At 52.2% G+C, this 25,820-nt stretch overlaps 1 protein-coding gene across 3 annotated transcripts in view; it reads right to left on the bottom strand.

The window, feature by feature from the left end:
* The window catches only part of TNXB (tenascin XB), a 68,260-nt gene that overhangs the window by 325 nt on the left and 42,115 nt on the right, over positions 1–25,820 (bottom strand). For 2 of the 3 annotated variants that reach the window (XM_053601353.1, XM_053601355.1), the window contains 27 exons: positions 25,317–25,616; positions 24,892–25,194; positions 24,080–24,430; positions 21,359–21,655; positions 19,315–19,647; positions 18,503–18,853; positions 17,482–17,832; positions 14,486–14,818; positions 13,169–13,492; positions 12,440–12,790; positions 9,486–9,809; positions 8,757–9,107; positions 7,921–8,208; positions 7,323–7,601; positions 5,529–5,816; positions 3,650–3,958; positions 3,014–3,349; positions 2,627–2,749; positions 2,363–2,506; positions 1,941–2,060; positions 1,685–1,828; positions 1,451–1,581; positions 1,199–1,331; positions 952–1,103; positions 763–859; positions 513–674; positions 271–434 (listed from right to left, as the gene is read on the bottom strand). In XM_053601353.1, the coding sequence (XP_053457328.1) occupies positions 271–434; positions 513–674; positions 763–859; positions 952–1,103; positions 1,199–1,331; positions 1,451–1,581; positions 1,685–1,828; positions 1,941–2,060; positions 2,363–2,506; positions 2,627–2,749; positions 3,014–3,349; positions 3,650–3,958; positions 5,529–5,816; positions 7,323–7,601; positions 7,921–8,208; positions 8,757–9,107; positions 9,486–9,809; positions 12,440–12,790; positions 13,169–13,492; positions 14,486–14,818; positions 17,482–17,832; positions 18,503–18,853; positions 19,315–19,647; positions 21,359–21,655; positions 24,080–24,430; positions 24,892–25,194; positions 25,317–25,616 (6,839 nt within the window). The remainder of the gene's footprint in view (positions 1–270; positions 435–512; positions 675–762; positions 860–951; positions 1,104–1,198; positions 1,332–1,450; positions 1,582–1,684; positions 1,829–1,940; positions 2,061–2,362; positions 2,507–2,626; positions 2,750–3,013; positions 3,350–3,649; positions 3,959–5,528; positions 5,817–7,322; positions 7,602–7,920; positions 8,209–8,756; positions 9,108–9,485; positions 9,810–12,439; positions 12,791–13,168; positions 13,493–14,485; positions 14,819–17,481; positions 17,833–18,502; positions 18,854–19,314; positions 19,648–21,358; positions 21,656–24,079; positions 24,431–24,891; positions 25,195–25,316; positions 25,617–25,820) is intronic. The other variant, XM_053601354.1, reaches the window with a different exon arrangement.

Here is a 25,820-nt window from a genome sequence, read left to right as displayed (position 1 = left end):
TCCATCTGCTCCTCCCTGCTCCTTTCCAAGGAGCTCCCAGAACTCAACCAACCTCCCTCCTTGCTGCCTTTCTGACCCTCAGTTGCAAAGGATTGAGGTTTAATCCTGAGCTGGCCCTTTCCAGCTAATAAATCATGTCCTCCAGACCACTGTGAGGTCAGCATTATTATTCCACTTCACAGACGAGGGCTTGGAGGTAGAGGGCTGCTCAACTGGGGGTCCTGTCACATTGCAGGGCACCCTGGCTCTGTGCTGCCTGATGCCCCTCACCTGGTGGTCCACTGTGCTTCCATAGAGCCCGTTGAGGTTGGCGTAGTGGCAGTTCCTGTACCACCAGGCCCCTCGGTAGGAAACAGCACAGGAGATAAGCAAGTTGTTGGGGTCTCGATCACGTGCGGAAAAGACACTGCCACTGTGGTAGCTCATAGAGTCCCCTGGGAAGGATGGAGGCAGAAGTGATGAGGACCTCCCCTCAGGCCACCTATCCCACCACCCCTGCGGCCCACCCTTACCTGCGGTGCCCTGGTAGCCCTCCAGGTGGAGGCGGTAGTACTCCGCAGCGGAGTCTACTCGGAAGGAGTCGTACTGGGCAAACACGGCCTCATCCCCAGCCCTCAGGTCTACACGCATGGAGTAATCTCCGGCCTTTGTCAGGCTGTGCAGGGCCTCATTGCCTGGAGGTGGGGGGTGTGCCCTCATCAGTTGGTGTCCACAGGGCCCTGACCCCCTCTCTAGTTACCCAAGTCCCTGAGAAGCACTGACCCAGCCAGAACTCCCCGGAGATGTTCCCAAAACCATGGGCGTAGTCCTCCCAGTCTCTCCAGAAGTCCGTCTGTCCGTCCATGCGGCGCTGGAATACCTGGGGAGCAGGTGGGGGCACCATCAACCTCTGGCTCCTGGAGCAGCAGCCCCTGCCCTGGACAGAGCCCTGGGATTCCTGATGCCACCCACCAGCCAACCACCCCCATCAGTCTCCATGTCGCAAAACACATTCAGGGGCCGCTCGCGGTTGCCATTGAGGAAGATGGTGGTGGTCCTTGAGGTGGTGGCCCCATTTTGCATCTCCTCTCCACAGTCCCTGGGGAAGGGGATCCGCAGTCCACCTAGGGAGAGAAGAGTGAGGGGCTGATACTTTTTTCAAATCATAGGCTCCTGCTGCCCACCCAGCACCCACCCTCAGGCCCCAGTGTCCAGGCACCTGTGGTGAAGGAGGTGGACACAGGTGGTGTGAGGCTTTCACCCCACATGGCCCGGAGCCGTGCACTGTATGGGGTGGAGGGAAAGAGGCCAAGAATCTGGTGAGAGGTGACCCCTCCAGGAAGCAGGATCTCCTGTGGGACAGACAAGGGGCAGGTCAGGGAGGTGGTGGGGACCCTCCGGATAGCCAGAGTCAACCCCTCCTGGGGTCAGCCCAGGAGGGAAGTTGGTTAGTGGTGCAGGGGCTGGGCACCTGGGTCTGTCCGCCAGGCGTGTCAAAGCTGAGCAGGTAGCCTGTGGGTGGGACTTGGGGCCTAGTCCAAGTGAGCAGGGCCGTGCGGGGAGTTACTTCCTTGGCTTTCAAGTCCTGGGGGGCCTCTAGCCCTGGGAGGAAAAATAGGAAGAAGAGCTGGGGATGAGCCCCATCCTTGTTCCTGGAGCAGCAGCCCACTCTCACCACCCATCCTGTCTATCCCACAGACTGTACCTGTGGTGAAGGTTATGCTGGCAGGGGAGGTGAGGTTGGGGCCCCGAAGGCCTTGCACAGTTGCCGTGTAGTTGGTGTGGAGCTCAAGGTTGTTTACAGGGTAGTCCACGGCACTGCCTGGGGCTGAGCCCTGCAGAGATGGGGCTGGGAGTGCACGTGGGGGTCATTATCTGCCCCTCCAGGCCCTGACATAGTCCAGCCTGCTCCTGCTCTCCCTTCCTCAACGAGTCCCTCCAAAGGCTTCAGCCCTGCTCACCTCCAGGGGCTGTGACCCGGACGTCATATGTGTCCACAGGTTTTTGGGGGGGCTTCCAGTGCAACAGGGCAGACCCCTCAGTCAAGTTCAGAGCACGCAGCTGGGTGGGGCCGTCGGGAACTGGAGAAGGGGAAGAGCTCAGAGGCGTCCCCTGCTGCTCTCCTACCCTTTACCTCCCCAAGCTCCACTGGCCTTTTGTCTGCAATTAGAGACTCCAATGCCTCCCCTGCCCCCTCCCTCTCCCTATTCCCTCTCACCCCCCCACCCATGCCCAAATTTTCTTTTTTGGTTTTTGGCTGGGGCTGGGTTTGAACTCGCCACCTCTGGCATATGGGACCGGCGCCCTACTCCTTGAGCTACAGGCGCCGCCCGCCCAGATTTTCTTGTCTCCACTTCTTGCGTGGGGTCTCAGTCCATCTCACCTGTAGTGAGGAAGCCTGTTAGAGGCTCACTCTCCTCAAAGCCGCGCACGGACACCACAGTCACCTCATAGCGAGCACCTGGGATCAGCCCCTGGAGCTTCTGGATCTGGGCCCGGCCATCCACCTGCACACTCTGTGGCTCCCCTGAAAATGTGTTCGGGGTTGGGGAGTTACTCAGGAATCCCCAGAGCAGCTGGAGGGTAGGTGGAGTGCAGGGGACAGGGGAAATGTAAGCAAATGAGGATACGGGCAAAATGGTGTCACCTCCATCTGCTAGCTGGTAAGAGACTTTGAAGCTGTCCACCCTGGATGGTGGAGGCATCCAGCTGACCTTGGCTGAGGTCTCCCCAATTTCACTGAACTGAAGATCTCGGGGGCTCTCCAGAACTGGGGAGGGGGACAGAACAATGGTGAGGGCAGGAGCATGGAGGTTCCTGCAGTAGGAGCCCCGGCCCTTGCCCTGGGTCCAGGCCAGCTTACCACCCTTCTTTGCCTGTAGAGCCCAGGAATGCAAGTCACTCTGAAGGTGCCTCCAAGTCCTCCAGCCATTTGCCACCCTCCCCTCTAGCTGAGGCACTAGGTCCCACTATGAAAAGTGCTAAGACCTCTACTTTGGGGTAGTGTGTGTGTGGACCCAGCATGAAGCCTCACCTGGGCTGAGGGTGCGGGCAGTGCCCTGGATGCTGTCGGCCTTGTGGGGCCCACGCAGCCCATACAGTGTGAGGCTGTATAGGGTGCCTGGACGCAGGTCCCGAAGCATAGCCGAGCGCCGTGTCCCTGGTACCATCAACTCCCGCTGCAGCAGAGGACGTGGATATGGCTCCAGAGTGCTGGGTGATGGGACCCCAAAGCGGAGCAGGAAGGAGTCAAAGGCCCCAGGTGGGGCCTCCCAGTTGAGCCTCAGTGAACTTGTGGTCACATCAGTCACTGACAACTGGGACAGGCGGGGTCCTGGCTCCCCTGGGGTCTGACCAGCAGGAGCTGGCCCTGTATGGAGTGGGTGGGAAAGAAAGGTTTGGAGACAGAAATATCAGCTTAGTGACATGGGGCAGGGCACTTCTGCTATCCCACTCTGGCCTCTAATTCTCTGTCTGTAAAATGGAACTAATCAGGGACTTGTCGGAGCAGGTAGAGGATGCTGTTGGAGTAGAGTCAAGGGCTGCTCAGATATAGTCCACCGCTTCCCACCTTGGTATCCCTACACTCTTTCCCTGCCACCACTGCTTCTGGGCACCCCCTTTTACCCTTCCAAGTCACAGATAAGAGGCCAGCAAGGCCTGGTGATACCTGTGGTGCCCTCAGCTGAGACAGGCCCCAGGCGTTTCCCTTCACGAAGGCCATAGAGGAAGAACTTGTAGGGGGTGCTGGGCTCCAGTCCTGAGATAAGGACCTTGCTCCGGTCACCATCTACAAGCAAGGCCTGGGGCTGCCCGTCTGTATCCTCATACTGGACCACAAAGGAATCAAAGGGGCCTTGGACCACCCTCCACGAGAGGCGCATGGAGTCTGGAGCTGTGTCGGTCACTGCCAGCACCCCTAGGCGGGGCTCTTCAGAGGGTTTGGGGGCCTCTGGTGCTGCTGTGTCCTCTTCTGGGGCTACATGGGAGAAGCCCAGGGGAGAAGCTGAGGAGGGTGGTGTCTTGGAGCCTTCCTCTTTCTGTTTGCATTTTTTTTTTTTTTTTTGAGACAGAGCCTCAAGCTCTCACCCTGGGTAGAGTGCTATGGCATCACAGCTCACAGCAACCTCCAACTCCTGGGCTCAAGCGATTCTCCTGCTTCCGCCTCCCAGATAGCTGAGACTACAGGCGCTCACCACAATGCCTGGCTATTTTTTGGTTGTAGTCGTTATTCATTGTTGTTTGGTGGGCCTGGGCTGGATTCGAACCTGCCAGCTCAGGTGTATGTGACTGGCCCCTTAGTTGCTTGCGCCACAGGTGCCGAGCCATCTTTTCTTTTTTTTATAAGCAGGATCTTGCTATGTTGCCCAGGCTAGTCTCCTAGTCTCAAGTGATCCTTCCGCCTTGGCCTCCAAGTAGCTGGTCCTATAGATGTGTGCCACTGTGCTTGGCTGACGTATTTTTTAAGGTTTTTAGAGATGAGCTTTCACTATGTTACCCAGGCTGGACTCCTGGGCTCAAGTGATCCTCCTGCCTCAGCCTCCCAAGTCACTGGGACTATAGGCATGCACTACCATGCCCAGCTCCCTTTCTATCTTGCTTCCCAAAGAGAGGATTCTGGGGCTGCCCCAAGGCTGAGGTGGGACTTTACAGGTCCTGGCCATTGCAGCCATTTGGAGAGAAGGGAGGGACCTAAGGTCTCCTAAGTATTCTTCCATCTCCTGAATCTTAGTATTGACTCCTGCCACCCCCAGGGTCTCTGAGCCTCAACACTGTGGCCTGTTTCCTGCTTGGGAAGCTGCTTCATTGCTCCTTCATGGACTCCTGTGCTATGTCTGATCAGGCACTTGTTTTCCCCTCCTGTACTCAGTGTCTCAGGGATCCCTACCTCTAGATGTCAGCACAGGCTCTGCCCCTGCCCCACTGCTTGGGACCCATTCACTGAGCTTGGGGCACGTGGTACTCCCTACTGGAAAAAGCTGAGGGTGGAAGTGCCCAGTGAACATGACAGGCAAGTCACACCAGCTGAGTCGGACGCTCCTTCTCCAGGGGAGCTGTGTCCTGGTCAGGCTGGTCTGAAGTGGGCGTCGGCCACCTCCAGAAGAGGAGCCTGTACCATAAATGCAGCCACTTCTACTGGTGTCTGTGTCCCCACCCATTGTATTTTCCAGTGATTTTCCACTGGAAAAAATGCTCCTAGCTCATTCATGACAGAAGGGATTGCCCCTGTTCGGGCAAGCCCACCCTGCTAGGAGGTTATAGCCACCCCAGAGAGTGACAGGGGCAGCTGTCAGGCATGGGGCAGAGTAGAAGCTGGGAGATTAGGAGATTAGGAGATTAGGGCCTCTCCTTCCTGCCTGGGCTGGCCCCTGCCCTTGACTCCTTGACCAGTCAGAGCTGATATGGCTGCAAACTCTTCCTCCCTCCTGTGCCCTGGCCAGGGCTCCCTTCCCTACCTGCCCACTCCTGCCAGTCCTTTTGTCTTCAATACAAAGGCACAAGGAAACCCACTCAGGCCAGCTTATTAGGGCCGAGCATGACAGCCTCACCTGTCATTCCCAGGACAGAGATGGGGCCCAGGCGCTTCCCTCTGAGGAGCCCATAGAGCAGAAACTTGTATTTCCTGCCAGGCTCCAAGTCCTCTATGGTGACCTCACGCTGGTCTGTGGCCACAGGCACCAACTGGGGCTGCCCATTAGTGTCCTTGTATTGGACCACAAAGGAGTCGAAGGGGCCCTGGGCCACTGTCCATGACAAGCGCAGGGAGTCTGAGGTCTCCTCGGCCACTGTCAGTTCCCCCAGGCGGGGAGGGGGCTGTGGCTCCTTCTCCAGGGGAGCTGTGGAAAGGGTAGGGGGAAAACTCTTGGTCAAGGGCTGCCTTTATCTCAGCCCTGGCAACTTCTTTTTTTTTTTTTTTTTTTGAGACAGAGTTTTATTTGTCACCCTCAGTAGAGTGCTGTGGTGTCACAGCTTACAGCAACCTCAAACTCTTGTGTTCAAGTCATCCTCTTGCTTCAGCCTCCCAAGCAGCTGGGACTACAGGTGCCGGTCACAACAGCCAGCTATTTTTAGATACGGGGGTCTCTCTCTTGCTCAGGCTGATCTTAAACTCCTGAGTTTAGGCAATCCATGTGCCTAGATGATTACAGGTGTGAGCCACTGTGCCCTGCCTCACCCTGGCAACTTCTAGGTATGAGGGTCTGGGAAAGGGTCCTTGAAGTATGGGCTCAGGGACAATCTCTTGAAGAGACAAGGCCCTTCTGGTCCTGCCCTATAGGAAGGAGGGGGCAGCTCCATCTCTTCCGGAGACCACTGCCCAAGCTTCCTGCCCCCTGCTGAGATCAAGGTGTATTAATATATAAAGGATCATGTCCAGAGGTAGCTGACAGAGGGGTGGCGGGGGTGCAGGGAGGAACTTATCTTTCTTCTGACCCCTACCCCCTGAGCAAGGATGTGGCCACAGCACAGAGATTCCCAGGAGGCATCTGGGTTGTCAGGGAGACACCCCCAAACAGTGGGGGCTGGTCGGGGCAGCTGGCCAGCCTGTGGACTTCCCCTCATGGCCATCAGCCTGGGTGGTCCTTGCCACTGCTCTCTCAACCCCACAATGACACTATCAGATGGCACTGGGGCGGTAGAAGCCTGGGCAGAGCTGAGAGAAAAGAGACAGCACAGAACATGGCCTGTGCAGGTAGGGCAGGTGCTGGCAGATGGGGGCTGGAGGAGCAGCTTGTTCCCTGTTCCCCTGGTGAAAGTTTGGGTCTGAGTGGCCGGCTGCTCTGTCCTCCTCTGGTCAGGGTGACTCATCATCCTGGGAGTGTGGTAAGGGTCAGTGACCTACCGCACCCCTTCCTCAGGGGACTGAGTCAAGGGCATATCACCACCAGGCTTTTCCATCATCTTTCTGCAGCCAAGCCCTCCCTTATGTTCCACCTCTTCCTCCACAGCTGGGCTGGAGAGAGGAGAGTGGGAACAACTACTGCTCCCCAGTGGGCAATATTCATAACCATTATGCAGGTGAGGAGGCCTGGAGTCAGGAGAATGAAGAGGCTTGTCCATGGTCACACAGCTGGCAAGGGGCATTGGGATTTAAATAAAGGTCTGCTTGGCCCAGAGCTTGGGCTCTTTTTACTTCATCAGCAGTCAGTGGATCAAAGAAATAATGCATACATGTATAAATGCTTGGAACTGTGCCTGGCACATAGCAGGGACTCACTCTTGGCGCTATGCTAGTTGTGCCAAGGCTGCGGACCTGATCAGTCTCATGAGAAGGCCAAAAGGGCAGCTCTGGGGGCTCTGGTAAGAGAGCTCTGGAAAAGGTGGGAGGCAGGGCCAGAGCTCACCTGTGGTGCCCTCAGTAGAGGCGGGGCCGAGCCGCTTCCTGCCTGCTAGACCATAGAGCAGGAACTTGTATTTCCTATTGGGTTCCAGGCCACGGATGGTGACCTCCCGTTGGTCTGCAGCCACTGGTACCATCTGGGGCTGTCCATCTGTGTCCTTGTACTGGACTACGAAGGAGTCTAATTCACCCTCAGGAACTGTCCAGGAGAGGCTCACTGAGTCAGGGGTCACGTCCATCACTGTTAGTTCCCCCAGGCGGGGAGAGGGTTTCGTGTCTGGGGCTGGAGAAGAGAGTGAGGCGCACAGAAGGTGAGAGATGGTGATGGAAACAGAAGGAGGCCTGAGCTTTCTGGGATGTGTGGCTCTTTGAATTTGTCCAGGGAGCAGGAGGGGGTGAGTGGGCCTGGAGTATGAATGGAAGAAGAGCTAGTCAAGAAAGCAAGAGTCCCGTGGGTGTAGAGAGGGTTGGGAGAAGGTCAGGAGCGAGGGGGAAAGGAAACTTAAGAGTCCCCAGATGGGAGTGTGGGACACAGAAACATGAAATTCCAACCGTCGCCACAGGGGGCGGGCTGGCCAGGAGGCTCCGGGGTCTGCCCTCACCAGTCTTGGCCTCCACTGCCGCGGGGCCATGGCGTTTCCCTTGCCGGAGCCCAAAAAGCAGGAACTTGTACTTGCGGGCCTGGTCCAGCCCCGAGACTGTGACCTCACGGAGGTCTCCGTTCACAGGCACTGACTGCGGCTGCCCCTGCGCATCCCTGTACTGCACCAAGAAGGAGTCGAAGGGGCCCTGGGCCACCGTCCACGACAGGCGCACAGTGTCCGAGGTCACCGCTGCCACAGCCACCTCCCCCAAGCGGGGCTCCCTAGGGGGCTGTGTGGTCAGGGAGGCTGGAAAAGAGGAGGGGAGGCCAAAGGGTCAGGAGGCAGGAGTTGCCCCAGAGAGGGGGCGCCTTCCCCAGGCCATGGAACAGACGGTGCTGCTTAGCTGCCTCTTCTGAAGTTCTTACAGTATGTGTTGACATTGCTGAGAGCAGCTCGCAGCCGCACGTGAAGTGGGAATTGTGAATATTATCACAACTCCATTTTGCAGGGATCTGAAGCACAGAGAGGTTAAGAAATGCTTGCAAAATCAATTACATTTGAAGGCAGAGTCAGATTACTGAAGCCTGGTCCTTGATCACATTCTGAGGCACCAAAATACCCAGTAGAGAGGCTCAGAATGTGATACATGTACAATTTCAGGTTCTAGATCATGGTGGGGGCATAGACTACATAGTCTCCATTAATTCTTGCTCAGTGTAAGACCCAGGTAGGATCATTAGCAACATTTTAGAAAATACTGGAACCTAGAACTCAGTTCTAAGAGCTACTAAGGCCCAAAGGAGAAATACAAAAGAGCAAAGAGATAAAGAGGTAAGGGCCTGTCTCCCACTCACCTGTCATGCCCACAGTGAACACAGGGCCCACACGCTGCCCCTCGTGCAGCCCGTACAGGTGCATCTTGTACTTGCGTCCCGGCTCCAGGCCCTCTACAGTGACCTCTCTCTCCTCACCCCCGACACGCACTGCCTGGGGCCGTCCATCCCTGTCCTTGTACTGGACAGTGAAGGAGTCGAAATGGCCCTGGGGGACGGTCCAGGAGAGGCTCAGTGAGTCTGGGGATGATCCTGTCACTGTCAGCTCCCCCAGAAGTGGCTCCTCCGGGGGCTCTGGGGCCTCCGTGCTGGGTTCTGTGGGGCTGGGGGTCTCTTCCACCTCTGTGGGGGCAGGGGTCTCTTCCTCTGCAGCTGAGAAGGAGAAACGGGACAGAGAGTGAGACACGGTGCCTGGGGGTATCCTTAGGTCTTAGGGAGACAAGCTGTGGCCATGACCGGGGAGAAGCTGAGTTCAGATGACCTCCACCCTTTGGAGACCAGTGGTCCTGTTCAGCTCACAGCTAGCAAACAAGACTAAGTTCCAGGATGAGCTGTGGGGAACTTAGGACAGCCACCAGCACAGCACACAGGGTCCTCCTCTGCCCAGGAGGACCTGTCAGTCCCCAGGGAAAGGCAAAATGTGTACCATGGCTCAGCCTAGAGCAGAGGAACCTCTTGGGCTCAGTCACCCATCAACAGAAAGTGAACTTCCTGCTGGGTCTGGTACTGGGACTCCCATCGTCCACTCACCTGTCACCCCGATGGCAGAGATGGGGCCGATACGCTGGCCCCCATGGAAGCCATACAGGTTCATCTTGTATTTGTGGTCTGGCTCCAGGCCTGAGATGGTGACCCTGTCTTCGTGCCCTGGCACCCGTACCGCCTTGGGCTGTCCATCGCCATTCTTGTATTGGATCAGGAAGTGGTCAAATTGGCCCTCGGGGACCGTCCAGGTCAGGCTCAGGGAGTCGGGGGTGACATCTGTCACGGTCATCTCCCCCAGGTGTGGCTTGATGGGAGGCTCAGAGGTTGTGGTGGGGGATGCCTGCGTGGCCACAGCTTCATCTTCTGGAGCTGGACAGACAAGTACAGGGACAGTGAGTCCTTCAGCATGGGAAGGGTGTATCACAAACACGGAGTGCCCAAGAGCAGGATGACCCAGCAATCTCTTCTTTCCATGCCCTTCTCCCCGGCCTTTCCTATCCCCTCACCTCCCACCCACCCACCCTCCATCTCCCAGGTCTTCTCCCTGCCCCTCCAGCACTGCCTGTGTCCTGAGCACAGGCCCACTTGGACCCTGTGTCCTGGGCCTCCCTGCACTGAGGTCTCCTCAGCATCTTTTGCTCATTTGGCTCCTGTCTTTGTTTCCAAAAAGGCATAGCAACTGGGATATGCTCCTGGACCCACCCCCCTTCCCTTGCCCTCCCTCCTCTGCTGTCAGCACAGCAGAGGGCTGTGTGTCCCACTCTCCTGTGGCAGAGGGCTGTGTGTCCCACTCTCCTGGATGCTATCCCTCACACGCCACCAGCTCCAGGGTCCTGGCTGAGCCACCATCATCTCTCACCAGAGTCACCACCCCGTTCTGGTCTCCCTGCCTCCAGGCACCCTCCCCCACCTCTGTCCCCTCCTCCTCCTGGGAGATAACCCAGGCTGCTGGGGGCTGCCCCCACCTCTCCTCCCTCATTTCCAGACTGTCTCCTGCACCTCAAGAGAATCACCGCACATACTCTCAGTTCCTTTCACAGGCCATGCTCTGCTCAGCCTCCTGGTCTTTGTACCAACTGTGATGTTCATCTTCTAATGTTGTTCTGGAGCTAAGGCACACCTGACCTCAGGTCTGGGCTGTGCCCTGGGAATCCCGAGGGCAGGCTGGTTTAGAGGTCCCTTCCCAGTGCAGGTGTGGTCCTAGGCCCCGGTCACATGCTCACCCCTGTGCTTTATTTGTTGCCTCACAGCCAGTCTCTCCACGAGTCTGAGCCCCATTAGGACAGGACTTTACCCCATTAGGATAAAAACATTACAATGAGAACCCTAACTCTAACTCTTAGAATTCAATTGAATGCATAAAAATTCACTTCAATAAATTCTTAGGTAGGTTCCAAATCTGTTGCTGGGAGGAGCTTCAAATACAAATGTATCCAGCAATTTTATATTATTAATATAATGTAATATTTACTTATTTATTAAAATAAATATTTATTGTTATTTATTAATATTTAATATCAATATTAAATATGCATTACATATTCATAATATTTACTATTTAATAGTATTACTATTAAATATTAATAATTATAAGAATTATTAATATTAATGCTTGTTTATATTAATATTTAATATTAATAAATATTTAATATTTACTTATTATTAATATAATATACTGTTTATAATATTATAATATAATATTGTATAATGTTTATATAATATAAATATTATAATGTTTATAATATTCATAGCAGCATTATTCATAAAAGGCCAAAGGAAGGAAGCAACCCACGTGCCTATGAATGGATGGATGAGAAAACCTGTACATATAAAACAGAACATTGTCTCGGTGCCTGTAGCTCAAGTGGCTAAGGAGTCAGCCACATACACCAGAGCTGGCGGGTTTGAATCCAACCGGGCCAGCCAAACAATGACAATTATAACCAAAAATAGCCGGGCATTGTGGTGTGTGCCTGTAGTCCCAGCTACTTGGGAGGCTGAGGCAAGAGGATGACTTAAGCCCAAGAGTTTCAGGTTGCTATGAGGAGTGACGCCATGGCACTCTACCAAAGGCGACAGCTTGAGACTCTGTCTCAAAAAACAAAACAAAAAAAAACAAACAACCCCCCCCACAACATTATTTTACATGTAAAACAGAACATTATTAAGCCTTAAAAGGAAGAAAATTCTGACAGATGCTACAACATGGATGAACTTTAGAAACATTATGTTTAGTGAAATGAACCATTCAAAAAAGGCAAATATTGTATGATTTCACTTATTGAGATACCAAGAGTAGTCAAATTCATAGAGACACAAAGTAGAATCCTGGTTGCCAGGGTCTAGGGCAGTAGTTCTCAACCTTCCTAATGCTGCCACCCTTTAATACAGTTCCTCTTGTTGTGGTGACCCCCCCACAACCATAACATTATTTTCGTTGCTACTTCATAACTGTAACTTTGCTACTGTTATTAATCGTAATGTAAATATCTGGCATGCAGGATGTATTTAGCGACCCTGTGAAAGGGTCATTTGACCTCCAAAGGGGTCACGACCCACAAGTTGAGAACCGCTGGTCAAGGGGGAGGAGGAAACAGGGAGTTAATGTTTATGGGTGCTGAGTTTCAGTCTAGAGAGAAAATGATTTCTGGAAACAGACAGTGGTGATGGTTGCACAACAATGAAAATGTACTGAGTGCCACTGAGCTGTATACTTAACACTGGTTGAAATGGTGAATTGTCTGTTATGTATACTTTATCTCAACGAAAAATGCAAAACGTGTGGTCCGTGAACCAGCAGCATCAAAACCAAGGAAGATGTTGTTAGAATGCCCCAGAATGCTGAATTTGAACCTCCCTTTAACAAACAACTCTAAGCATTTGAACATGTCAAAGAAGCAATGCTATTGAGAATATTTATGGTTTTACAAATGGGAGAAAAAGAAAATTCTTCTATAGCTGTCTGCCCACTCTGATTTGACTCATATACACCCACTCACCTGTCATGCCCACAGTGAACACAGGGCCCACACGCTGCCCCTCGTGCAGCCCGTACAGGTGCATCTTGTACTTGCGTCCCGGCTCCAGGCCCTCTACAGTGACCTCTCTCTCCTCACCCCCGACACGCACTGCCTGGGGCCGTCCATCCCTGTCCTTGTACTGGACAGTGAAGGAGTCGAAATGGCCCTGGGGGACGGTCCAGGAGAGGCTCAGTGAGTCTGGGGATGATCCTGTCACTGTCAGCTCCCCCAGAAGTGGCTCCTCCGGGGGCTCTGGGGCCTCCGTGCTGGGTTCTGTGGGGCTGGGGGTCTCTTCCACCTCTGTGGGGGCAGGGGTCTCTTCCTCTGCAGCTGAGAAGGAGAAACGGGACAGAGAGTGAGACACGGTGCCTGGGGGTATCCTTAGGTCTTAGGGAGACAAGCTGTGGCCATGACCGGGGAGAAGCTGAGTTCAGATGACCTCCACCCTTTGGAGACCAGTGGTCCTGTTCAGCTCACAGCTAGCAAACAAGACTAAGTTCCAGGATGAGCTGTGGGGAACTTAGGACAGCCACCAGCACAGCACACAGGGTCCTCCTCTGCCCAGGAGGACCTGTCAGTCCCCAGGGAAAGGCAAAATGTGTACCATGGCTCAGCCTAGAGCAGAGGAACCTCTTGGGCTCAGTCACCCATCAACAGAAAGTGAACTTCCTGCTGGGTCTGGTACTGGGACTCCCATCGTCCACTCACCTGTCACCCCGATGGCAGAGATGGGGCCGATACGCTGGCCCCCATGGAAGCCATACAGGTTCATCTTGTATTTGTGGTCTGGCTCCAGGCCTGAGATGGTGACCCTGTCTTCGTGCCCTGGCACCCGTACCGCCTTGGGCTGTCCATCGCCATTCTTGTATTGGATCAGGAAGTGGTCAAATTGGCCCTCGGGGACCGTCCAGGTCAGGCTCAGGGAGTCGGGGGTGACATCTGTCACGGTCATCTCCCCCAGGTGTGGCTTGATGGGAGGCTCAGAGGTTGTGGTGGGGGATGCCTGCGTGGCCACAGCTTCATCTTCTGGAGCTGGACAGACAAGTACAGGGACAGTGAGTCCTTCAGCATGGGAAGGGTGTATCACAAACACGGAGTGCCCAAGAGCAGGATGACCCAGCAATCTCTTCTTTCCATGCCCTTCTCCCCGGCCTTTCCTATCCCCTCACCTCCCACCCACCCACCCTCCATCTCCCAGGTCTTCTCCCTGCCCCTCCAGCACTGCCTGTGTCCTGAGCACAGGCCCACTTGGACCCTGTGTCCTGGGCCTCCCTGCACTGAGGTCTCCTCAGCATCTTTTGCTCATTTGGCTCCTGTCTTTGTTTCCAAAAAGGCATAGCAACTGGGATATGCTCCTGGACCCACCCCCCTTCCCTTGCCCTCCCTCCTCTGCTGTCAGCACAGCAGAGGGCTGTGTGTCCCACTCTCCTGTGGCAGAGGGCTGTGTGTCCCACTCTCCTGGATGCTATCCCTCACACGCCACCAGCTCCAGGGTCCTGGCTGAGCCACCATCATCTCTCACCAGAGTCACCACCCCGTTCTGGTCTCCCTGCCTCCAGGCACCCTCCCCCACCTCTGTCCCCTCCTCCTCCTGGGAGATAACCCAGGCTGCTGGGGGCTGCCCCCACCTCTCCTCCCTCATTTCCAGACTGTCTCCTGCACCTCAAGAGAATCACCGCACATACTCTCAGTTCCTTTCACAGGCCATGCTCTGCCCAGCCTCCTGGTCTTTGTACCAACTGTGATGTTCATCTTCTAATGTTGTTCTGGAGCTAAGGCACACCTGACCTCAGGTCTGGGCTGTGCCCTGGGAATCCCGAGGGCAGGCTGGTTTAGAGGTCCCTTCCCAGTACAGGTGTGGTCCTAGGCCCCGATCACATGCTCACCCCTGTGCTTTATTTGTTGCCTCACAGCCAGTCTCTCCACGAGTCTGAGCCCCATTAGGACAAGAATATAAGTATGGATATAATAGAGAATGGAACATCTTCTAGGGCATCTTTCCTGCTCCCTATTTCCCCCACTCACCTGTCACTCCCACAGTGGACACGGGGCCCACACGCCGCCCCTCGTGCAGTCCGTACAGGTGCATCTTGTACTTGCGCCCGGGCTCCAGGTCCCCTACAGTGACCTCTGTCTCCTCGCCCCTGACACGCACTGCCTGGGGCTGTCCATCTCTGTCCTTGTACTGAACAGTGAAGGAATTGAAGTGGCCCTGGGGGATTGTCCAGGAGAGGCTCAGCGAGTCTGGGGATGATCCTGTCACTGTCAGCTCCCCCAGGAGTGGCTCTGTCAGGTGCTCTGGGGCTTCTGTGCTGTGTTCTGTGGGGCTGGGGGTCTCGTACACCTCTTCTTGCGAGGCTAGAAGGAGAGGGGGTAAAGGCTCAATCAGTACTTTCCTGTGGTAGACAGTAGAGGACACACATCAGGTATACTCCTCGAGCTGCAGGGTCTGCAGCTGGCTATGCAGCCAGTTACCATTCGGTCATTCTTGGAATAAGAGCATGTGAGGTGGCCCCCAACCCCTGTACTGCTGGCAGGACTGCTCTGTTACAATCCTTCGGAAGGCAATTGGGACATATGTATCAGGAGCCAAAGTAATGCTCATTTCCTTTGACCCAGTAAGCCCAGTTCTGGGCATCTCTCCTAAGAAAATTATTAACAGCAGGAAAAAGTTATAACATGGAGGAATTCATTAGGGGATTATTCATGACAGCAAAATGTGTCAGGAACCCAAATGACCCATGGAAGATGATTAATTTTCTTATAGCACTTTCACCATAAAGCTTCAAATAACCATTAAAATGATGACTAACGCTGGTTGTACAGCCACAAGGTGGATGATTACAATGTAACTGTGTACAAAAGAGTAAGGGCCAAGAATTGTATGAACACTCTGACTGCAATTTAAAAACACATGGTGCACGCAACATGCAGGGAGGGAATGTGACTCCTGGCTGTCACTGGATGGGAAGATGGGATTATGAGACCCCTCCTCTCATTTTTCAAGCTTTCCATAATATCACTGTATATTTTTCATTAAAAATATGGCCTATAGAAATTATTAATCCTGTGGGGCGTGGGGGTGAGGAGGGTGGTGCAGACAGAACAGAAAGGACAGGGAGTGCGCCCCTCCTTCTACCTCTCTCCTCTGCACAGGCTGCCATTTGCCATGACAGGGGCGAAGAAGACAAAACTGAACAGTGGAGGAGAATTACCACTTCCCTCCAGGCTGTGAATCTGTCTACTCTTCATTTTCCAATGATTCCCCTACTCGCCTTCTTCCCCCAAACACAAACATCCTCTGAACACACTTCTAGAAGGGAGGTTTCTCCCCCAGGAGTCAGGGAGACTGAATGAGAATGGCTAGTCTGTCTGCATGGTCTTCAGGAGGTGACAGCACACCTTGTAAGGCCATTCACTTAGTGTCACAGAGGCAGGAACTGCCCCACAAGAGACCAGCTCGCAGAGGGGCTGAATTTTCTCCATGTGTAGGATCTCTCAAGAGATGCTGTAAGTCAGGCCTGGGAATCTGGCTGAGAATGGCTTAGTAAAGGCAGCCCGACTGCACTTTTGGTATTTAATTCACCTTGTGATTCCTCCCCGCCTTGGTTTCTTACAGACTAAAAATTATGACTTTCTCATAATTAAAAATGAAATAAGTTACAAGAATGACAGAAAAGGCACAAGGAGTGCAAAGTAGGGGAAGATAGTATACATTTTCTCTTTTCACTTGATTATAAAAGAAATATTTACCTGGCTCCATGCCCGCAGCACAGTGTTATGATGCCAGCCACATACACTGAGGCTGGCAGGTTTGAACCCAGCCCGGGCCTGCTAAACAACAATGACAACTGCAAAAAAAATAGCCGGGCATTGTGGCGGGCAGTCTCCCAGGTACTTGTGAGGCTGAGGCAAGCAAATCGCTTAAGCCCAAGAGTTTGAGTTTGCTGTGAGCTGTGATGCCACAGCACTCTACAGAGGGCAACAAAGTGAGACTCTGTCTCAAAAAAAAAAAAAAAAGAAAGAAAAAAGAAATATTTGCCATTAAAAAAAAATTGGACAATGCAGAATAGAATAAAATAGAAAAAGAATGTGATGGAACATTCTATCCTGTCTACAAATCATGCCTCCTGTGGCGTGTGCTTCTTTCTACTCTTCTTGCCATGCCTGTAATTTTCTTAATTTCTCCCATTTTAACAGAACTATAGCTTTAAAAATGCCTGTATTTTCTTTTTCTTTCTTTTTTTTTTTTTTGTAGAGACAAAGTCTCACTTTACTGCCCTCGGTAGAGTGCCATGACTTCACACGGCTCACAGCAACCTCAAACTCTTGGGCTTAAGTGATTCTCTTGCCTCAGTCTCCTAAGCAGCTGGGACCACAGGTGCCCGCCACAACGCCCGGCTATTTCTTGGTTGCAGTTTGGCCGAGGCCAGGTTTGAACCCGCTACCCTCGGTATATGGGGCCGGCGCCCTACTCACTGAGCCACAGGCGCCACCCAAAAATGCCTGTATTTTCAACCGGTTGTGATTAGCATCCTTACACAAATTTGAAGCTATTTTTTCCCCCCAAAGTAATGGTCTGTTTTAAAACATTTCAATGGTGATATAATAGCTTATTTAATAGATGCTACCTCAATTATTTAGTTATCCTGATATGGTCTGATGCTGGGTTGTTTCTCTTGTGTGTGTGTGTGTGTGTGTGTGTGGTTTTAACAAAGAATGCTGAGATTAGGGTGGGAAGAAAGGAAGACTGGTGAGTCAGACTTGAACTGTGCCCATCATATTTTGCCCTTGTAGGTGGCCAGTGGCTGAGTGTCAGAGGAATGCCAGGCCAGGGTGGACAATGAAGCTGCAGGTAGAAAAAAACCAACCTACCAGGCAGGGGCCTCAGAGCCATGGAGAGAAAACACAAAGGGGAGCAAGTCCCAGACCCACGGGTTGGTGAGAGAGCAGAACAGTCAGCTAGGTACCCGAGAAGGAAAGGCGGTCAGTTATCCCCTGGAGGCCTGCACGCTACTCACCTGTCATGCCCACAGTGGACACAGGGCCCACGCGCCGCCCCTCGTGCAGGCCGTACAGGTGCATTTTGTACTTGTGCCCGGGCTCCAGGCCACCCACAGTGACCTCTCGCTCCTCGCCCCTGACACGAATCACCTGAGGCTGCCCATCCTTGTCCTTGTACTGGATAGTGAAGGAGTCAAAATGGCCCTGGGGGATGGTCCAGGAGAGGCTCAGGGAGTCTGGGGATGATCCTGTCACTGTCAGCTCCCCTAGGAGTGGCTCCTCCACAGGTTCTGGGGTCTCCGTGCTGGGTTCTGTGGGGCTGGGGGTCTCATCCACCTCCGTGGAGGCAGGGGTCTCTTCCTCTGCAGCTGAGAAGGAGAATTTAATGGCACATGAATTACTATCATTATTATTACTGTTATTATGATTTTTAAATGCTGGGTTTTACTCTGTCAACCAGGCTAGAGTGCAGTGATGCAACCACAGCTCACCACAGCCTCAAATTCCTGGGCTCAAGTGATTCTCTTGCCTCAGTCTCCCAAATAGTTAATTCTTATAATTCTTTTGGTAGAGAGTGGGGGGTGTGGAATCTCACTATGTTGCCCAGACTGGTCTTGATATTTTATGAAGCTGTTATAAAAGAAAACATTCTAATGAGGGAGGGTGAAAGGTGGATGGAACAGAAAGAAGCCAGTCAGTCCCAGAATCAATATCTGCTGGAGGAAGAGGGATGGGTATGTGAGAGGTTACACTATTCTTTCTCTTTGTGTATACATTTGAAATTTGTTTAATAAATATCTTTTGAATGAATTAATTGGTATTTCAAAAATCTATCCTGATCTCACAAAGAGAATTCACTCTGGAGTTCCAAGCAAAAGCAGAGAGGCACAAACCAGTCAGTGAATTACCTCCTGAGAGGCCTCGACCCCTGGCCCTCTCTAAGACGGGTCTGGTGCTTTCCTGGGATTTGTTCTCTCCACCCCCACAATATGTCTGCCTGAGGCCTTAGTGGACAGTGGCCCTTTAGCTCCAACTTACCTGTCACACCCACAGTGGACACGGGGCCCACGCGCCGCCCCTCGTGCAGGCCGTACAGGTGCATCTTGTACTTGCGCCTGGGCTCCAGGCCACCCACGGTGACCTCTCGCTCCTCGCCCCTGACACGCATCACCTGAGGCTGCCCATCCCTGTCCTTGTACTGGACAGTGAAGGAGTCAAAACGGCCCTGGGTGATGGTCCAGGAGAGGCTCAGTGAGTCTGGGGACGATCCTGTCACTGTCAGCTCCCCCAGGCGCGGCTCCTCTGGGGCTTCTGGGGTCTCTGTGCTGGGTTCTGTGGGGCTGGGGGTCTCCTCCACCTCTGTGGGGGCAGGGGTCTCTTCCTCTGCAGCTGAGAAGGAGAAGGGGGTGACGGAGAGTGAGGCAGGGCACCTGGCCCAATAAAAAGATATTTATTAAACACATTTCAAATGTCTCTCTCCTCCTCAAGATTTGAAACTGTGGCCACGACGGGGGAGAAGCTGAGGTCAGTTCAGATGAGCCCCCCCAGCCCCCACTTGGGGCTGAGTGGTCCTGCTCGGCTCACAGCTAGCAAACAAGACTAAGTTCCGGGGTCAGCTGTGGGGAACCTGGGACAGTCACCAGCACAGTAAAGCTCCTGAAGGCCTCTCCTGCCCAGGAGGAAACATCAGTCAACCGCAGGGGAAGGCACAAAAGGAGCCACAGTGGCAGCCTCAAGCTGGTCTTGGTTACTGACCAGACCCTTGCCACCATTTCTGCTTAGCTGCCACCAAGAGCAAGAGAGCGAATCTCACTCTGGGTCCCAGCCTGGGGCTCCCACCATCTACTCACCTGTCACCCCAATGGCAGAGACAGGGCCCACACGCTGGCCCCCATGGAAGCCATATAGGTTCATCTTGTACTTGTGATCTGGCTCTAGGCCTGAGATGGTGACCCCGTCCTCGTGCCCTGGCACCCGCACTGCCTTGGGCTGTCCGTCCCCGTTCTTGTACTGGACCAGGAAGTGGTCAAACTTTCCCTCAGGGACCATCCAGGAGAGGGTCAGGGAGTCAGGGGTGGCATCTGTCACAGTCAACTCTCCCAGGCGCGGCTTGATGGGAGTCTCAGGGGTCACGGGGGGAGGCTCTGTTAGTGCTGGGATAATTGTTTCATCCTTTCCTGAAGCTGCATCAGAAGACAGAGAGAATGGGTGGACATGCCTGACAGGTTCCTTCTAGCCAGGGGATTCTAAGGTTTCTCTCTGACATACCAGAGCCCACAGCCTGGATGCCAGTGCCCTAGGCTGAGATCCCTTATCTTGTTTGAATGTTCGGCTCCCAGGAATCAGAACACACATGAGGAGAAGGCACAATAGTAGGGTGACACCCTCATGACATCCAATGTGTGCATGTACTGACCCTGCAGGAGCTGCTGAGTGAAGGGGATCGCAGGACATAATTAATGCTTTATAAGAAGAACATCACGCACAACAGACCAGTCACATCAGGAGGTAGAGACATCCTCTGGGTTGGGGAATTCCACCTCATGCATGTTTTCCTTTAATACCCTCTCTGGTTTAGAATGCCTTTCTGAGTATTTTTAGAAAACTATTTTTTTTTTTATTGTAGGGGATTCATTGAGGATACAATAAAAGAAACCTATTTTGATTTCACAGTGGAGGGTAAAAGGAGAGACCACCTGAGGTCAGTCATCTTTGCAGCTGGGTAGTCTCCAGACTTCTCAGTAGCTCTACTAACTTTCGGCAGAGCTCACACTTTGAATGACGCCAGCTCTTTTGGCCTGTGGGAATCAACTGCTTTGTTCTCATTGATTTCTTTAATCTTTTCTGTTCTTTATAGGGTTTTATTCTGCCTTGGTAGTTGAATTACAAAAACACTGCACTTCATTTTTCTTTCTTTTTAGATGAAGTCTCACTTTGTCGCCCTCAATAGAGTGCCTGTGGCATCATGGCTCACAACAACTTCAAACTCTCGGGCTCAAGAGATTCTCTTGCCTCAGCCTCCTGAGTAGCTGGGACTACAGGCACCTGCCATAACACCTGGCTTTTTTTTGAGAGGAAATCTCATTCTTGCTCAGGCTGGTCTTGAACTCCTGAGCTCAGGCGATTCACCCCCTTCAGACTCCCAGAGTGCTAGGATTACAGACATGAGCCACTGTGCCTGGTCATGCATTTCATTTTTCTGTTCTGTTTGGGAATCAGGTCTTAAGCAATCTAGAGGGTAATAGCTATAAGAGTTTAAAAAACATCAAACAGCCACACTACAGAGTAATTGATGAAGGAAAAAACACCTTGTTAAGTTGTATATATGACTAATATTAATTATAAAAATAATAGTATCTATGTTAACAGAAATCAATGTTAATTCAGCACAAATGGGTATCAATTTGAGGGCTTGGGGAACATCAGTCATTGAAATCAATGATAGTTATGAGAATTTGCCCTAAGGAGTTTTCAGGAACTAACTGCCTCCGTCAGAAGGGGAAGGTTAATGTTACCTTTCATTGTGTTTGAGCCAAGCCACATGCACACCCACCCTTCAAGACAGATGTGGTTAGTCATTTTTTGCAGATGTGTAAAGAGAGGCACAGAGAGCTTGAGGCTCAAATGGGCTGAGGCTAGGGTCAACCCCAGGTGTGCCTGAGTCTGTGCTATTTCCCTGGTGCCCTGCCTCTTAGAGGACCCAAAAAACCCACATGTGAAGTGTAAGAGACCTGATGCAAAACCAAGGCTTGGAAGGAAGACACCAGCAGAACTCTTCCCAGGAGTTCTGAAGGCTCACTTAGAGAAAGTGGAATAAAAACACCAGAATACTGATAGTAAAAGAGAAACCGAGTCCAGCTCCAGGCAGGACCCAGTGACCTACTGTATACTCACCAGTTAGACCGACAGCAGAAACAGGTCCCATGCGTTGGCCTCCATGGAAGCCATACAGGTTCATCTTGTACTTGTGGTCTGGCTCCAGGCCTGAGATGGTGGCCCCGTCCTCGTGCCCTGGCACCTGTACCTCCTTGGGCTGCCCATCCCCGTTCTTGTATTGGACCAGGAAGTGGTCAAACTGGCCCTCGGGGATCGTCCAGGAGAGGGTCAGGGAGTCAGGGGTGGCATCTGTCACTGTCATTTCCCCCAGGAGTGGCTTTGGAAGGAGGGAATGTGGGTATTCCTCTTTGGGGGCTGCAAAGACATACAAACAAAATCTTGCCTATGCCTGGAAGAAGCTGTTGAGGCCCCCAGTTACGGGTGAGAAGGTGGGCCTAATTTAAGACCCACTTCTGACTATGATCATTGATAATTTTTTTTTTTTTTTGAGATTGAGTCTCAAGCTGTTGCCCTGGGTAGAGTGCTGTGGCATCACAGATCACAGCAACCTCAAACTCTTGGGCTCAAGCGATTCTCTTGCCTCAGCCTCCCAAGTAGCTGGGATTACAGGCACCCGTCACAATGCCTGGCTATTTTTTTGTTGCAGTTGTCATTGTTGTTTTAGCTGGCCTGGGTGGGGTTCGAACCCACCCAGCCTCTGTGTATGTGGCTGGCGCTCTACCCACTGAGCTACGGGCACTGCCCCATTGATAATTTTTTATGGCTTCCTTGCAGTCCTTCAAACATGCCAGCCAGCCTCCTACCTGAGGGCCTTTACACAGACTGTTCCATCTACCTGAACATTCTTTCCCCAGATATCTGCATGCCTTTAGTCTTTATTCAAATATCACCTTCTTTGGGAAGCCTTCCCTGACCATCCCATTTAAAATCCCAGTTTTCTCAATTGCAATGTATCTTCCTTATTTGGACCTGAATCCAGCAATGAATTATAAAGAAAGTAAGACAATCAGGAGACTGCAGTGATACCTGCAAACTTGATTATCAAGGTATGAATGTTCTTTTTTTTTTTTGAGACAGAGTCTTAGTCACTCGCCCTGGAGTTGAGTGTCACGGTGTCACAGCTGACAGAAAACTCAAACTCTTGGGCTCAAGTGATCCTTTTGCCTCAGCCTCTCAAGTAGCTGGGACTTCAGGTGCCTGGCACAAGCCTTGACTAGTTTTTCTATTTGTAATATTGACAGGGTCTCTCTTTGCTTAAGCTGGTCTCAAACTCCTGAGGTCAGTCAGGTGATCCACCTCCCTCAGCCTCCTAAAGTACTAGGATTACAGGTGTGAGACACCTTGACTGTTCATTTTTAAAGGTATGGAAAGTATATTGTGGATTTAAAAAAAATAGTCTTTTTTAAAAGAGGTTTTTCAGTATTCATTGATGAAAATATAGGGTGTTTGGGTTTAGTTTTAAAATATTGCATTGGATATCCATTCAATGCAAACTGTTTGGCAATAAAAAGCCAAATAGTACTGCTGTGTGCCACAACACAGAGGGACCTCAGACATGTATGCTCAGGGAAAGAGCCCAGACAGGAAGGAACACGTATCATGTGATTCCCTTTACATGAAATGTCCAGAATAGGCATTTTGAAACAAAAGTATCAATAGATTAGTTGCAGACTAGGGCTGGGGATGGGAATGCATCTGGACCCAAGATTTCTTTTTTGGGTGATGGAAATGTTCTAAAACTAGATGGTGATGGCTGCACAACTAGGCAAATATACTACAACCAATAGGTTTTAGTATTTTCAGGCCAGGTGTGGTGGCTCACGCCTTTAATTCTAGCTCCCTGGGAGGCTAAGGTGGGAGGATTGCTTGAGCTCAGGATTCTGAGACCAGCCTGAGAAAGAGGGAGACCCTATCTCTACTAAAAATAGAAAAACTAGCTGGTCATGGTGGTGCATGCCTGTAGTCCCAGCTACCCAGGAGGCTGAGGCAAGAGGATTGCTCGAGCCCAAGAGTTTGAGGTTGCTGTAAGCTATGATGCCCTAATGCACTACCCACGGTGATACAGCGCAAAAAAACAAAAAAAAGTTTTAGTATTTTCAACTTGAAACAGATGAATTTAATGGTACGTGAATTACTATCATTATTATTACTGTTATTATGATTTTTAAATGCTGGGTTTTACTCTGTCAACCAGGCTAGAGTGCAGTGATGCAACCACAGCTCACCACAGCCTCAAATTCCTGGGCTCAAGTGATTCTCTTGCCTCAGTCTCCCAAGCAGTTAATTATTATAATTCTTTTGGTAGAGATGGGGGCGAGGAGGGGGGGAATCTCACTATGTTGCCCAGACTGCTCTTGATATTTTATGAAGCTGTTATAAAAGAAAACATTCTAATGAGGGAGGGTGAAAGGTGGATGGAACAGAAAGAAGCCAGTCAGTCCCAGAATCAATATCTGCTGGAGGAAGAGGGATGGGTATGTGAGAGGTTACACTATTCTTTCTCTTTGTGTATACATTTGAAATTTGTTTAATAAATATCTTTTGAATGAATTAATTGGTATTTCAAAAATCTATCCTGATCTCACAAAGAGAATTCACTCTGGAGTTCCAAGCAAAAGCAGAGAGGCACAAACCAGTCAGTGAATTACCTCCTGAGAGGCCTCGACCCCTGGCCCTCTCTAAGACGGGTCTGGTGCTTTCCTGGGATTTGTTCTCTCCACCCCCACAATATGTCTGCCTGAGGCCTTAGTGGACAGTGGCCCTTTAGCTCCAACTTACCTGTCACACCCACAGTGGACACGGGGCCCACGCGCCGCCCCTCGTGCAGGCCGTACAGGTGCATCTTGTACTTGCGCCTGGGCTCCAGGCCACCCACGGTGACCTCTCGCTCCTCGCCCCTGACACGCATCACCTGAGGCTGCCCATCCCTGTCCTTGTACTGGACAGTGAAGGAGTCAAAACGGCCCTGGGTGATGGTCCAGGAGAGGCTCAGTGAGTCTGGGGACGATCCTGTCACTGTCAGCTCCCCCAGGCGCGGCTCCTCTGGGGCTTCTGGGGTCTCTGTGCTGGGTTCTGTGGGGCTGGGGGTCTCCTCCACCTCTGTGGGGGCAGGGGTCTCTTCCTCTGCAGCTGAGAAGGAGAAGGGGGTGACGGAGAGTGAGGCAGGGCACCTGGCCCAATAAAAAGATATTTATTAAACACATTTCAAATGTCTCTCTCCTCCTCAAGATCTGAAACTGTGGCCACGACGGGGGAGAAGCTGAGGTCAGTTCAGATGAGCCCCCCCAGCCCCCACTTGGGGCTGAGTGGTCCTGCTCGGCTCACAGCTAGCAAACAAGACTAAGTTCCGGGGTCAGCTGTGGGGAACCTGGGACAGTCACCAGCACAGTAAAGCTCCTGAAGGCCTCTCCTGCCCAGGAGGAAACATCAGTCAACCCCAGGGGAAGGCACAAAAGGAGCCACAGTGGCAGCCTCAAGCTGGTCTTGGTTACTGACCAGACCCTTGCCACCATTTCTGCTTAGCTGCCACCAAGAGCAAGAGAGCGAACCTCACTCTGGGTCCCAGCCTGGGGCTCCCACCATCTACTCACCTGTCACCCCAATGGCAGAGACAGGGCCCACACGCTGCCCCCCATGGAAGCCGTACAGGTTCATCTTGTACTTGTGATCTGGCTCTAGGCCTGAGATGGTGACCCCATCCTCGTGCCCTGGCACCCGCACTGCCTTGGGCTGTCCGTCCCCATTCTTGTACTGGACCAGGAAGTGGTCAAACTTTCCCTCAGGGACCATCCAGGAGAGGGTCAGGGAGTCAGGGGTGGCATCTGTCACAGTCAGCTCTGCCAGGCGTGGTGTGATGGGAGGTTCTGGAGGCTCCTCTTCTTCCTCCTGTGGGACTGAGCAGAGACATGGAGAGAGAAGACTTGAGAGAGACGTAGGATGTGTCCAAGAGAACTTTTTCTCCTCTGGACTCTCCCAGCCATCAGGAAGGAAATAGAGCAGGCAGAGACCTTCTCACCTGTCAGAGCCTCAATGTGGGCAGGACCCACACGCTGCCCATCATGGAAACCGTACAGGGTCACCAGGTATCTGTGGTTGGATTCCAACCCAGAGAGGGTGATGTCATTCTTATCACCCTCTACAATGACCTTTTGAAATTGCCCATCTCTATCTGTGTACTGGACCTCAAAGGAGTCAAATTTTCCCTCTGTCACCATCCAGGAGAGATGTAGGGTGTGTGATGTGGCCTCTTCCACTGTCAGCTCAGGTACCAAAGAGGTGGGGGCTGTGGTCGTGGCTTTGATTTCTTCCCTGGAAGCTGATTCAGAGACACAAGTAGAGATGGATGACTGGTCTGTGGACACACCAAGACTCTTGGGAAGAGGCAAGGAGGGAAAGGAATGAAGGCAAGATGGCAGCAATAAAAGGACCAAACACTGATACACACGGATGAATTTTAAAAGTATTATGCTAGAGCAAGAAGCCAAGCAGTAGAAACTACATATTGTATGACTCTGTTACA

The sequence above is a fragment of the Nycticebus coucang genome, chromosome 9 (assembly GCF_027406575.1).
Source record: "Nycticebus coucang isolate mNycCou1 chromosome 9, mNycCou1.pri, whole genome shotgun sequence".
Classification (NCBI taxonomy): Eukaryota; Metazoa; Chordata; class Mammalia; order Primates; family Lorisidae; genus Nycticebus; species Nycticebus coucang.
This window is presented reverse-complemented; position numbering and strand designations above follow the sequence as displayed.